The sequence below is a fragment of the Zingiber officinale genome, chromosome 6B, assembly GCF_018446385.1.
Source record: "Zingiber officinale cultivar Zhangliang chromosome 6B, Zo_v1.1, whole genome shotgun sequence".
Lineage (NCBI taxonomy): Eukaryota > Viridiplantae > Streptophyta > Magnoliopsida > Zingiberales > Zingiberaceae > Zingiber > Zingiber officinale.
In genome coordinates, this window is record NC_055996.1 from 121,301,230 (window position 1) to 121,316,262 (window position 15,033).

General features: G+C 37.0%; 1 protein-coding gene across 2 annotated transcripts; it reads left to right on the plus strand.

Moving 5' to 3' along the window:
* The first annotated feature begins 5,401 nt into the window (after nucleotides 1–5,401).
* Nucleotides 5,402–10,045, plus strand: LOC121989297 (homeobox-leucine zipper protein ROC5-like). 2 transcript variants are annotated; one of them, XM_042543243.1, is made up of 10 exons: nucleotides 5,402–5,612; nucleotides 5,707–5,919; nucleotides 6,009–6,253; nucleotides 6,357–6,474; nucleotides 6,574–7,266; nucleotides 7,347–7,448; nucleotides 7,553–7,765; nucleotides 8,724–8,895; nucleotides 8,972–9,342; nucleotides 9,432–10,045. In XM_042543243.1, exons 2-10 carry the CDS (start codon nucleotides 5,752–5,754, stop codon nucleotides 9,774–9,776), a joined length of 2,427 nt encoding a protein of 808 aa, XP_042399177.1. In that variant the 5' UTR covers nucleotides 5,402–5,612; nucleotides 5,707–5,751; the 3' UTR covers nucleotides 9,777–10,045. The 2 variants fall into 2 exon arrangements, with proteins under 2 accessions (XP_042399177.1, XP_042399178.1); XM_042543244.1 differs by having other exon boundaries at nucleotides 5,402–5,602.
* The last annotated feature ends 4,988 nt before the right edge of the window (nucleotides 10,046–15,033 follow it).

The window sequence follows — 15,033 nt, forward strand, 5'->3', positions numbered from 1 at the left end:
ATATGCAACCTATAAGGAACATTGATACGTGGTAGGAATAAATACTTCATCACTTTTGTAGATAATAATACAAAATACTGTTGTGTGTATCTTCTCAAAAGAATGGATGAAGCTATAAATAAATTTGTTCTCTACAAGATTAAGGTTGAATACCAACTGAATAAAATGATTAAGGTGGTTCGAATCGACCGAGATGGTGAATATGTATAATAATTCGCTAAGTTTGTTGAACATGGGATCAAACATGATATAACAACTCCTTATACTCCTTAGCAAAATGGAGTTGCTGAGTGAAAGAATCACACTCTAAAGGAGATGATAAATGCTCTTCTATTAAGGTTTGGACTGCCAGAGTTCATGTGAGGGGAAGCTGTGTTGATAGCTAATTACCTTTTAAATAAGGTGTCTCGAAGTAAAATAGATAAGAGCACTTATGAGTTGTGAAATGGAAGATAACCATCCTATAAATATTTATAAATATGGGGTTGTCTTATCAAAGTTTTGGTGTTTGATCCAAAAAGGATTGGGATAGGGCCAAAAAATATTGAGTGCATATTTATTGGATATGTATAAATAGTAGTACATATCAATTTTTTGTGTATGAGTCACAAATATTAGATATACACAATAACTCGATAATAGAATCGAGAAATGCATCGTTCTTCGAGTATGTGTTTCAGTATACAATCCAAGAGGAGGTAAGTTCATCAAAACGAACATATGAAACATAAGAGGAAGAAGATGATGATAAATTAGTTGAGGTTTAGTAAAATAGCTTGGGTGGAAAAATTCTATAGAACAGATTTTATCGCTTTCATATAGAAAAGTTACCCCAAAGTTACTCAGGAGCAGTAACGTCTTCTGATATACTTCACTAGAAAGAGACAATTGTATCTTAGATGGATTCTATCTTATAAAATCACATTTGAAAATCTATGAATCTTCCTCAAGGAAGTAAACCACTAGGTTACAAGTGGATCTTCAAGAAGGAAATGAAATTAGATGACACATTTGATAAGTATAAGGTCAGATTGGTAATTAAAGGATACTGATAATGAGAATGCCTTGATTACTTTGATATGTATTCTCAGGTGTTGGGAATAACTTTCATTAGAGTATTGTTGACTATTGTCACTCTATAAATATGGAAATATATTAGATGAATGTAAAGACAGTCTTTCTAAACTATAATTATAAGAGAAAATCTATATGAAACAACCTGAAGGGTTTTCTGTTCTAGGACAGAAAAACGACGTCTGTAAATTGATGAAGTCATTATGACTTAAAATAAGAACCAAAGTAGTGACATGAAAATTTTAATAATGTCATGAAAAAATGTAGATTCAAAATCAATGAATATGATAAATGTATCTACATGAAAGCCACAGAATGATTATATCATCTTGCGCCTATATATAGATGACATACTTATTATTGGAAGTAATGATAAGATAAATAAATCCACTAAAAACATGTTTAAGTCAATATTTGACATGAAAGACATAGATTTAACTGATATAATTCTAGAAATCAAAATTCTTAGAACAACAAAAGGACTTGTTCTTAGTTAGTTTCATTACGTGGACAAGATTCTTGAAAAAATTACTAAGGTTGATACTGTATTGGCACAAATATCGATAAATATGAGTCGACATCTATCAAAAAATTGAGGAGAAAGTATCTCTCAGATAGAGTACTTTTAAGTGATTGGAAGTCTGATGTAACTGATAAATTATACACGATTAGACTTAGCCCACGCAGCAAGTAAACTAAGTAAATGCACAAGTAATCCTAATGTTGAGTACTAGAAAGGGATAACAAGAGTACTGAGATAATTGAGGTATACTTGTGAATATAGACTGCATTATACATGATATCCTGCTATAATCAAAGGATATAGTGATGTGAGCTGAATATCTGATATACAAGATTCTAAGTCTATGAGTGGATGTGTATTCACTTTAAGAGGTGCAGTCATTTCATGAAAATCTTCTAAGTAAACTGTAATAATCATATCCAAAATTGAATTTGAGTTTGTAGCTCTTGACAAATATGATGAAGAGGTTGAATGACTAGAATAATTCTTAGAAGACATTCCTAAATGGCCGAAATCGATGCTGACAATCTACATACATTGCGATAGTTAATCAGTAATTGACTGAGCATAGAACCATATGTCTAATGATAAGTCTAGACATATGCATTGTAGACATAAGATCATTAGACAACTATTCTCAATAAGAGTTGTCACGATTAACTATATTAATTCAAAGGATAATCTAGCAAATTCGCTAACTAAAGGGTTAAATAGAGAGTTAGTTATAAGTTTATCATAAGGGAAGAGCTTGAAGCTGATGAGAAATATTGGTGCAAAAGAAACCCAACCTATGTAGACTGGAAATCTCAAGAACTAGGTTCAAATGGATATCATAACTGCACCAACAAAGTTGCTCATTATGGGGAAACAATCTAATAGATTAGTGAAGGATGAAGGTTAAGCACACAACTTTTAATGATCTAATAGAGTAATATAGAATGCACTTAAAATATCATTTATGTGAGCAAGAAGTGGAGCTGCTTTGAAGAATTTCTCACAGAACCAAGTGTGTTTATGGCCAAGAACGAACACATTTATAAAAATTGAGTTGTATCAAGGAGTGTTATGAGTGAGATATTTCAATGCTTACACAGACAATATAACAGTTTAAGGACATCATGTCTATTAACAACCAGTAAGGAAATAGATCTTTATAAGGAAAGGTTCAAAAGGTAAAATATACTTGTCCTATACTAAAATCAGCTGCTGAATATATCATATACCATATTTCTATTCATGTGGGGGATTATTAAAAATGTGAATGGAAAAGTGGTCGAAAGGAAAAAAAAAGAAGATTTCATTATGAATGAGACTTTAGTCCCATATTGGAAATCTCTTGGCAAGTTTATTGGTTTAAATTGTTATACATGTATCAATGATGTGAACAAATGCACAGAGAGAGACTCTTTCTCACACATGGGTATGCAAGGGGATGCAAGTCCAAGACTCAAATTGCACTAAACCAAGTTGATTGGTGTGTAAGCATGACTTACGTCCTTTGAATGAGCGAATTAACTAATATTTTGCCACACTTTTTGTTCTTGCTTAAATGTAAAATGAATGAATTAATTGAGATTAATTTCATTGGATTGAAATCGATGAGTAGAATGGCTAGCGAGTAATGAAATCACCTTTATTCGGCCATTTACTACCGTTAAATACTAAGCTCCTTTATAAGAAGGTCATTAGTAGAGCAAGGAAAGAGAATTTAGAGTAGATGCTCAAGCAAATCATTCCACCTTTATTCCCCACTTTTTCTCTCTTCTGTGCACCTGCTTGGTAGATTCACCCGTGATAGCAATCGGGTACGTCCTCGGTTCGTCATGATCCACCAATGCTTGATGGTGATCATAGTATGTCATTGTATCATAGGAAATAAATGACCCGAAAAAATCTCGAAGCACATCTGGAGGTCGGGCGAATCTATTTCAAGGAAACTACTTGAAAGAAGGCCTTAGCATCTTCATTTCGTAACTCAGGAATCCAGATTCTTCTTTTTGACTCAGTATCCACTTAGAAACATTCAGCTTCTATTCGGCGTCCACTCGGGAGCACTCAAATTCAGCTCGGCATCCACTCAATAGCACTTGGATTCAGCTTGGCATCCACTCAGGAGAACTTGGCTTTCGCTCGGTATCCACTCGAGAGCACTTGGCTTTCGTTTGGCATCAACTCGAGAGAACTCAACCCCGACAACACTTGGTAGCTGGGAGACATTCTGACTTGGATCGTCGGAACCTTGGCAGAACCAGCTCTGCTGGCAGTCTGAGATTATCTGCTAAGGTCATCTCGATAAATAAGTTAAAATTAATTTTGTGTAATTTCAATTCTATTAAAAATTTTCAATATCTCTGACAGATTGTCCAACAACTACTAGATAAGATGATGATCAATCGATCATATAGGCTTGCTTATCAAGACATCAGAATTATAAAAATAAAAAAGATTATCTTTTAGGAAAGGTGGTGAGGGGCAAGAGTGATAACTAAGGTAAAATATATATACAATTTTAATATCCTGTACATTTTTATATGAGTGATGAGAGGCAACATCTAACGTGACCATCTGATGTGACTTTGATCGATTTTTTTTAGTCTCTCTCAAGTTTAATTTGCATGTATTCAACAAATTTTCTCTCCTTTGATTGTATGCAGTATGCACAGTCATCACTGTGGTGCTGATTTTTAAAAATCAGCTCCAACATCAAATGATGCTAACTTTTAACCTAGTACTGATTTTAAAGATCAACACTAAGGTGGTGCTAATCTTTAAAGACCAACACCACCTTGATGTTGGCCTTTAACAATCAGTACCAACACCGAGTGATACTGGTTTTTAACCTAGTGTTGGTTTTTAAAAATTAACATCATAACTTAAATACACCAGCTATCATCTTAGTGATAGTTTTTAAAGACTAACACCGGTATCAAGTGATGTTGATTTTTAACTTTGTGTTGGTTTTTAAAAATCAACACCACAACTTAAATACATTAGCCATCATCTTGGTGTTGGTCTTTAAAGATCAACACCAATATCAAATGATGTTGATTTTTAACTTAATGTTAATTTTTAAAGATTGACACCGCCAACATTAAAATGGTGTTGATTTTTAAAATCTAATCACATGGTGTTAAAGATCAATCACTGAGGGTTTGAAGAAATCAATACTTGATTCATAAATCAGTACCATTTTTCTACAAACTAGTACTGTTGATTTGTAGCTTTGGTCCTGATTTAAATCAATAAACCAGTATTAAGGTGTGATGCTGATTTATAATCTCGGTGCTGATTTAAATCCGTACTAATGTATGCTGATGTCTATAAATCAGTTCCAAGGAGCACCACATCTTGGTGGTGCTGAATTTATAAAAATCAACAATAAAATAATATTAATTTCTACCCATCACACCTTTTTCACACAATCAAATGAGAGAGGGGATGCTAATTCCCTTATTGTTTCATTTTATTAGAGGAAAAGAGATGTTTAAAGCCCCTATGAATACTCTAGAGATGGAAAACCTAAAAAAAATCAAGAGAAGATATTAAATTCTTTTTAATATATATGAGGGTTGTTTATGCCCGAGGCGTTGCAAGCAGGTGAATATGGGGTACCGACGAGTTTGTGTGGCAACCAAGTTGGCAGTTGATAGATTTGCAGTGAGAAGAAATTTAATTTTACTGTTTACTAGACATTTTTCCCAGGATGGAAGGAAAACGAAATGCGACAGGTGACAGGGACAGCGGAAAGGCAATGGCATTCTTCTCTATAATAATGAAAGCTCCTGTTTTTTGTTCTGTATGCATGTATGGGTTGGGGAGTCAACCAAACCTATTTCTGCTCATCTCTCTTGCTTCCCCCCTTGGATTCATGAGGCCTGGTAGTGTCCACATGTGATAAGTCTATTTCTATCGTCCACACCACACCAGCTCACACAAATCACTGTGCCTCGTATAATTTTCCGTCTCCCAGCGCCGATCGAGTTCCTTATTCTTCGGCTACAGCGTGTGCCCTCTCGTCTCTCTCTCTCTCTCTCTCTCTCTCTCTCGTTCAGCTCGCTTTCCAAGCTCCTTTTTGTGTTCCATATTCTTCATCTTATCCTGCTTTTTAGGTTATTATTGCCTGGAGATCTTGTTGCATGCCCTAGGGAAACTTGATGAGTTTTGGAGGTTTGTTCGGCGGCGGTGGCAGCGGCAGCGCCGGCCGAATAGGGATGACTACTGATTTCTCTCATCGCACATCCGCCGTCATTTCCCAGCCACTCCTCGACTCTTCTTCCGTCTACAAGCCACTGTTCCCTTCCTCTGGCCTCTCGCTCGCCCTGGTATGGATAGATTAGTTAATCTGCCGCTTAATTCTTGCTTTGAGCGTACAGCTCTGGGTGATTTTATAACCTTTTGATATTTTGAGCAGCTTGCGAACATGGAAGGCCAAAGCGGCGACAGGGCGAACCGGACTCGCACATCTGGAAAAGCTGGTGGAGGCGAGCTGGAGTCGTCACTGCGTCGGAACAAGGAAGACGAGAATGAGAGCAGGTCCGGAGGAAGCGATAATTTGGGAGGCGTCTCCGGAGATGACTTGGATTTGGAGCAGGAGAATCCCCGCAAGAAGAAGCGATACCATCGCCACACCCCTCAGCAAATCCAAGAACTCGAAGGGTGAGGATCCGCCCCAACTTCATCATAATTACGTACTACACTCATGGAAATTTGTTTTGATTAATTAATTAATTTTGTCTGATCTCTCGATCATCGTGAGCAGGTTCTTCAAAGAATGCCCTCATCCTGATGAGAAACAAAGGTTGGACCTAAGCAAGAGGCTGTCTTTGGAGACTCGCCAGGTCAAGTTTTGGTTCCAGAATCGTCGAACGCAGATGAAAGTAATTAACTATATATCAGAAGTTAATTTCACACTTTTTCTGTTTTCTTGCCTTATGACAAGCTTGATTGATGATCGGTGCTTCTTTTGAGTTCATTAGACTCAGATGGAGAGGCACGAGAACACGATTCTTCGGCAGGAGAACGACAAGCTCCGCTCTGAGAATTTATCGATCAAGGAGGCGATGAGGAATCCCATCTGCAACAACTGCGGCAGCCTGTCCTTGCTCGGCGAAGTGTCTCTCGAAGAGCAGCACTTGAGGGTAGAGAACGCCCGGCTGAAGGATGAGCTCGATCGCGTTTGCTCCCTCATCAGTAAGTTCATCGGCAAACCTCTTTCCTCTTCCACCACGCAGATCGCTCTCCCCATGCCGAGCTCCGCCCTGGAGCTCGCCGTCGGGTCCAAATCTTTCGCCAGTTTGAGCTCCATGGTCTCCGCGACCTTGTCGTCCGTCATCGATTTCACCGCAGGAGCGTCGAGCCCTCTCGGCTCCGTCATAACTCCCGTGAGGAGCGTGGTTGTGGGAGGAGTGGATCGATCGCAGGAGAGGCTTGTGTTCTTGGAGCTCGCACTGACGGCGATGGATGAGCTGGTAAAGATGGCCCAGATGGAGGAGCCTCTTTGGATTTCGAGCTTGGATGGAGGCAGGGAGACGTTGAACTACGAGGAGTACCACCAAAATTTCCCTCGCTGCATCGGCGCCAAGCCCATTGGGTTCGTGTCCGAGGCGACTAGGTCTAGCTGCGTCGTCATCATCAATACCTTGGCACTGGTCGAGACACTCATGGACGCAGTAAGTTGATTATCAATTCGGCTGCTAAATCAGATTGAAAACTAGTAGTTCTTAACACTTTGTGCTCGATTCACGAACAGAATCGGTGGGCAGATATGTTCCCTTCGGTGATCGCAAAGACCACCACCGCGGATGTGATCTCAGCCGGAATGGGTGGCAGCAGAAATGGCGCATTGCAACTCGTGAGTTCATATAGCATAGCTAGCTTCTGATTTCTGTGCACTTTACTTGGTTTGTCCAAATCCCAACTAATTGAAACCTTGGGTGGATATAAAATATATAATAGATGCATGCGGAGCTTCAGGTTCTGTCACCGCTTGTGCCTGTCCGAAAAGTCCAGTTCCTTAGGTTCTGTAAGCAGCTCGCGGACGGAGCTTGGGCTGTGGTGGACGTCTCCTTTGATGGGGCTAGAGACAACTGCCCCGGCGACAGCATGGGTTGCTGCCGCAGGCTGCCTTCTGGTTGCGTGGTGCAAGAGATGCCCAACGGTTATTCTAAGGTATCGTCTCTCCTCTTTCTTCCCGGAAATTATATAGTTGTTATTTTATCAAGCCCATGTGCCAGCGATAGATCTCCGTGTCCTTTTTTTACTCCAAGTCAAGGCCTAATCCTCGTGTTTCCGAATCTCTAATCGGGTCTTCAGCAACCAATACAATTCTGTTTTGGTCAGCGTTGTGTTTTTTAAAATTAAACACACGTCGATCCACGCTCATTGTTTCTCGTGCTTCTTTGCATTTTAGATGCTTCTCCCACTCGCTTGAGAACACTAACCAATAAATTAGTTCATCTTTATATATATATTATATATAAAAGAAGGCAAACGTAAACGTGATTTCTTCTGGTAATTAATGTGCTTGCCCTATTCCAAGCCTAGTTGTTTTTATTTTTACTTAATTTAAGCACGCAAAGTCTGGTACTGATGCCCGTCGTATTCTTAATTAATTATCTGCGACTTAATTTACTTTTGTTTTCGCCCAAGCTGAGTAGGGCTTGTTATTCATTCTTACCTTTCCTGTTCATTCTTACCTTTCCTTTCCTGCAGCTCCCTCGTTAGTCGAGTTCTTTAATGCAAGTTTGGTAATATTAGTATATACTATGAACGGGTAGCCGTTCTAACATTGTAGGAAAATTAAAAAAAAAAATTGAATCAGTGGCTCCATACGGCTGGTCCCACGGCGCCGTAGAGGTAAATCAGGATGGTACAGTGCTAACGCGCATTATGTCAACGATGCCGATTATTCTTTTTGAGTGGCTAGAAACAATGATGCCAATTTTATAGCATGAAAATTGTTCTGTCGAAAAATTGCTGGAGAACGCTTGTGCGCGAGTTGATTGAGGTAAAAACATGGGTAATGTGGAATGACGAAATATATATTGTTAATTAATTAGATGTAGTTAATGGCAACGGACGGAGGCCATTGATGAGGCAAACAAAACACTGACGTGTTGGTACGCAGGTCACGTGGGTGGAGCATGCAGAATACGACGAGGCGGCGGTGCACCCGCTCTTCCGTCCGGTGCTAAGCTCCGGCATGGCGCTGGGGGCTCCCCGTTGGATCGCTGCCCTGCAACGCCAGTGTCAGTCCTTGGGCGTCCTCATGTCCTCCCCATCAACGGACGGCGCCAACAGTAAGTCAATGGAACTGAAATGCAACGAATTCCGAGCGAGTTGATCGCTGAAATATGACGACGTCCGTTCCTGCAGCGATAACCCAGAGCGGACGGCGGAGCATGGTGAAACTGGCGCAGCGCATGACGGACAACTTCTGCGCCGGGGTGTGCTCGTCGTCGGCGCACGAGTGGAACAAGCTGCGCGGGGGCGTCCACATCGGCCAGGACGTCCGAGTGATGACGCGGCAGAGCGTGGCGGACCCAGGCGAGCCACCGGGCGTGGTGCTGAGCGCCGCCACCTCGGTGTGGCTCCCCGCTACGCCACAGCAGCTCTTCGACTTCCTCCGCAACGAGCAGCTTCGGAGCCAGTGGGACATCCTCTCCAATGGCGGCCCGATGCAGGAGATGGCTCACATTGCTAAGGGGCCGGACTCCGGCAACGCCGTCTCCCTCCTCCGCGCCAGCGTTAGTGTTTCCCCTCCCTAAGCCAATATTGGTTACGACTGTTTTATCCCATCCAATTCAATTCTGATACAATTAATTGTTTTCCCTAGGCGGTGAGCGCGGACCAAAGCAGCATGCTGATATTGCAGGAGACGTGCACGGACGCGTCGGGGTCGCTGGTGGTGTACGCCCCGGTGGACGTGCCGGCGATGCAACTAGTGATGAGCGGCGGCGACTCCTCCTACGTCGCCCTTTTGCCGTCGGGCTTCGCCATCCTGCCCGACGGCGACGTGGGTAAGGCGGGGGGAGGGTCGCTGCTGACGGTGGCGTTCCAGATCCTGGTGAACAGCCTGCAGCCGACGGCGAAGTTGACGGTGGAGTCGGTGGAGACTGTCAACAACCTAATCTCCTGTACGGTGCAAAAGATCAAGGCGGCCCTCAACTGCGATGCTTGATGTGCGTGTCATGGGTTGAGGTTGAGTCAAGAACGAACCGCACGCATGACGACGCGTCATAGAGACTGTTAGTGGTTCGGGTATTGACTCGGTCCGATCAACAATGTTTAGTCATGGTAGTGTTGGTTAATTAGGCATGATGACTTCTTAGTCGCTATTGTAGTCCTTCATAAATAGTTGGTAGGAATCATGGAGTTAATTAATTGTAGTTGTCATGTTTCCGGGGTCATATTTAGTCGTACAATAAAACAGTGCAAGTATTAATCTGAGTCGTTAAGCAAGAAGAGGAGAGGAAGCCTGTGAATAGCAAGATACATCGTAAGGCTATCTCGTCGCATGCCCGGTATCCATCACGAGTTCCCGTGCTGCATTAAATGTATGGCAGGTCGCCAGCTCATGCTACAGGAGCATTTATTGCTCTTCGATCCGCTTTCCGACGCTCTGGATATTTTCAATTTTGCATTTTTTAAAAAAAAATAAATTTATAAGATGCGGTCTTTTTGTTTTTTTCGCTTATCCCGCTTCCTAGGGATTTCAAGCGTTTCTTCTCCGAGTTGATATACAAAACTTCAGAGTGAGTTTTGGTATTTTGTAAATCATATGTAGTTAAAAATAAGTAAGTCAAGAAAAAAATATGAATTTTCACGCTAAATTCTAAAATGTAGGCTCCCGTGGTTGTGGTGGTTAAATCCTTCACCTAGTAATTAAGGGGTTAACATTTTGAATCTCACTTATGATACATTCAGATATTTTTTTCTTCAATGAAAAGAGAGCATAAGAACTAGGTATCTGGATGAGTTTTCATAAATATTTTTTAATTTACCTTGATAGCTAGTGAGGTTTTTTAAGGATAAACAGATCACCCATAGAATTAATTGATTTGAAAAGTTAAATATTTGATGTCAACTAAAATTTCAAAATGTATATTGTAAAGAGCTCATACATGCACAAATGAATACAAGCATACACTCATTTGACTCCCACAGATTGACGAGTTGGCATTATATAGATGTTTGATATAATAAATCTTGAAATTAATTTTCAGTGGGTTCGAAAATATCTCAGTGGAAGTTTACCTCCCCTATGCAAAAGATTATTGTATTAGGATAAATATCCCTCATGATTTATCCGACATCCCTTCTAGAGTGTGTGAAGTTGTCTTACAGGAGCCGCTAAGGTGACAATTTCACTTTTTGATGCAATTCTCACAAGATAAAAGGAAAGTAGGTAGCCTCTCCGGCAATGATGTAGCGGTAGCACGCCTTATCAATTTCTTATATATATATAGATTGAGTCTCAATTTCGATGAATTAACGAATAAATTTTTTTCAATGAGCGATTGACCTAAGAACGCTCGGCTGATGGATTGTCTGTTGCAAACATTTCTTAATTTATCCTGGTGGTAAATGAAAATTTTTTATAGGACCAGATTGGTCATCCCAATATTAGTCGACATAAGCTGGATATCTAGTACTAATTTTTAAAAAATAAAAGAGAAAGTAGATGTGCACTTAGGATGAACAAATTACTTTTTACCATATTAAAGGGAAGTAGGTGACTCCCAGGAGCATGTTACATTGGTTAAGGCGTAACAAAGATTTTCAGTATTATGGTTTAATCCTCTGGCGAGATTAGGTCGGTGAAAATTTTTCATAGGACTAAACTAGTCATCCCAAGATTAATTGATGTAAGCTGAATACGTAATACTATTTTTTTTTTTAAAAAAAAGGAAAGTAGATTTACATTATTATGGTGTGTTTGGTTGGGGGTTATTCTGGATAACCTTGGTTATCAATAAAAATCCTGTTTGGTTTAGGTAATTGATGATTCCCTAGTAATGTTGTATGCCCGACATGTCAGCAAAAGGGGCATGTAACTAGGAATCGAATTTCGGGGTTAATAAATTTTTTTACCCAAAATACCCTCGGATAAGAGATAAATGTGACAAAAAAAGAAAAGCATAAAGAAAAAATAGAAAAATATAAAAAATAAAATTAAAACATTTAAAAAACATAAAAAAATAAAAAACCGTAAAAAAAAATAAAAAAATAAAAAATTGTAAAAAACTTTAAAAAATAGAAAACATTAAAAAAATAGAAAAAAAACATAAAAATAAATAAAAAACATAAAAAAAAAATAAAAAAAGTAAAAAATTTAAAAAAAATTAAAAAGAAAAAATAATTAAAAATATAAAAAATGGAAAAACACATAAAAAATAAAAAAACAAAAAAAATAAAAAATTTAAAAAATAAAAAAATGTAAAAAAACATAAAAATTTTAAAAAAAGAAACATTAAAAAATAAAAAACTTTGAAAAAAACTAAAAAAATTTAAAAATGAAAAAAAATAAAAAACATCAAAAAAACAAAAAATATATATATATATATATGTATATAAATAAAGAAAAACATGAAAAAAAAGTAAAAAAACGTAGAGTTAAATATAGTTGGTTTTGTAACTGAGGTTAATATAGTAAAATATTAAACTAGGTTATTCATTAAAACTTTCAAACAAACAAGTTTTTATTGCATTAACTAGATTGAACCAAACAACATTTGGTTATGTTTTATTCCCCATAATCTTAGTTATGTGATTACCTGATAATCACATAACTAAGATTATATATGATAACTTGAACCAAACGCACCCTAAGGATGAATCAATTATTTTTTGCCTATTAAAGGGAAGTAGGTGACTCCAACAAGCATGATGCATTGGCTAAGGTGTAACGGAGACTTTTACCCCATATGATGCATTGGCTAAGGCGTAATGGAGATTCTTAGAGTGTTATGATTTAATCCTTTGTTGAGATATGTATTGGCGCTGAATTTACTGAAAAAGTTGGATAGTCTTGGGCTGAAGTACCCATCGGTGAAAAATATCCACGAATTTACCTTCACAAGTAGAGAATCAATTCGGCGTTGGATAGTCTTACAGGTCGGCTGCGGATGACTTGATACTATGGTTCCGTGATTTACTTCTGAGGACCGATGATAAATTTTATAGGATGGATCAATCCACTTCGGATATATAGTATGAGCTGGAGTTATAAAAACAATAATAATAATCAATAACAGGCAAATAGGTGATGCAACCTACTTAATCATTTTCTTTCATCTAGAGAAAAAAAAATTATTTTTTTAATTATTTTTTAAAATATTATTTTTAGAAAATATATAAAATTTAATTGAATATTTTTTAATTAAAATTTTATATTTAAATTTTAAAAATAATTTTTTAATTAATAAAATTGTTAAATCATTTAATTTTTGTAAGACATTGTGAAATATAAATAGTATGTTATAACATATCCATATCCATGAATTTTAAAAAATAATTTTTATAAGGTTTAATATTTTTTTAATTCTGATTTTTTTTAAGAAAACGGTTAATTATCAAAATAAATCAAAAGGATTAATACCAAATAATATGGCATATTTTAAAAAGTTTTCAACATTCAAAGTTCAAATATTTTCTTTTAAAAAATTTTCATCAACCAATATTAACTTTTCCACGTTATACAGAAAATCAAAATTATATTTATATATCGTAAACGATTCAAACCAAAAAAGGTCATGATCCAAATAATTAATTTAAGAAGATTCTTCAAGTAAAATTTCACCTCATTAATTTCACTCTCATCAAATTATTTATTTTCTTCAAATTATACATTTTTAATGAATTTTGATTCTATTTATTTTATTCACAAACTGTTTAGTAGAAATCATAATAGATATTAATCTATTTTCTCTATAATTATTAAAAAAGGAAAAAAATCTTTCAACTCATCTATTCATATTTTTATATTGTAAAAATTTATTAACAATATTAACTGTAAATAATATATCATATCAAATAATCATACCCGATAAACGTTTAAAATTTTCAATCTCACGTTATTAGAAATTGTTTCAATTTTTATTTTAGGATAATTACTATTTTATTTAAGTTTATATATAGAGACTATGATACTTTGAAAATGTATTTGTGATAATAATTTATGAGTTAAATTTATAACATGGTCTTGCAAAATTTCCCTTTGCTTGCATAATCTAGAAGAATATAATGAATATATACGTTCTATCATACTAAAAAAATATTATAATATTAAAATAAGAATTAGTTATATCACAAAAAAACTAAATTAGGACTACTATAACCACATGATATATAAAAAATTCTCAAATTTATATCTAGCAATCTTTTATTTTTTTACTTCTTATTGTTTACTTTTTATATTTAACCCATCGTATCATTGTCCTCTTATGTTATTTATATTTTGTTCAACTATAGTTGAGTCGTGCCTTCATCCTTTGGTTAATAGCACATGGGAGACTGTCTACACATGACAAACAGTACTATATGGAGGAGGCTTGATGATGCACCTATGTTTCTATAATTATATGATATTGTCCACTTTAGATTTAAACCCTCATAGAATTATTTTTGACCTCTACCCAAAAAACATCAAACCAATAGAGATATCTTCGATATTATAAACTCATAAACTTTTCCATGTATTTTCAATGTAGAACTTTGATTGTATTCGTAACAATCTTTGCCTCAAATGAAAGACCATCATTATTCTCATGGTTCGGTCCCTTAAGCATCCGGTCACCCTTGACTTGTTCCGGGCCTCCCCTCAAGTATTTGGTTAGTATTGACCTGCTCTAAATCTCCCCCTCAAGCATTTAGTCAATTGAGGTCACTCTTCTCCTCTAAAACTTTTTCACCACCTAGAGTTTACACCTCCAGGATTTCCACCAAGAATCCTATCACCCTTGACCTACTTGGACTATTCGCTTAGAGTTCTCTCCTCTAGAAGCCCCCACCTCCTTCGTTCAAGGCCACTATTCCATTGACATGGATCAATCTAGACCATGACTCTGATACTACTTATTAGGACTAAAAGAATTCACATATTTTCACAATAGTATGCTATTATCTACTTTGGATCTAAACTCTCATGGATTTATTTTTGACCTTTAACCAAAAGGTTTCTTATCAATGAAGATATCTTCCATCTTATAAATTCATGATCTTTTACATGTATTTCTAATGTGAGACTTTGACTATATCCCAATATATTGGAAGAGGAGACACAAGTGTTGGATCGGGTGGGCCGGCTAGAGGCGTGTGAATAGTCTACAAATCAAATTAGAACTTCTCTTGCTACTTATCAAGGACACACTAATTAATTAAAACAACAATAACATAAATTAAAATAAGAGGTAGAGGTTTACTAGGTTACAACCTAT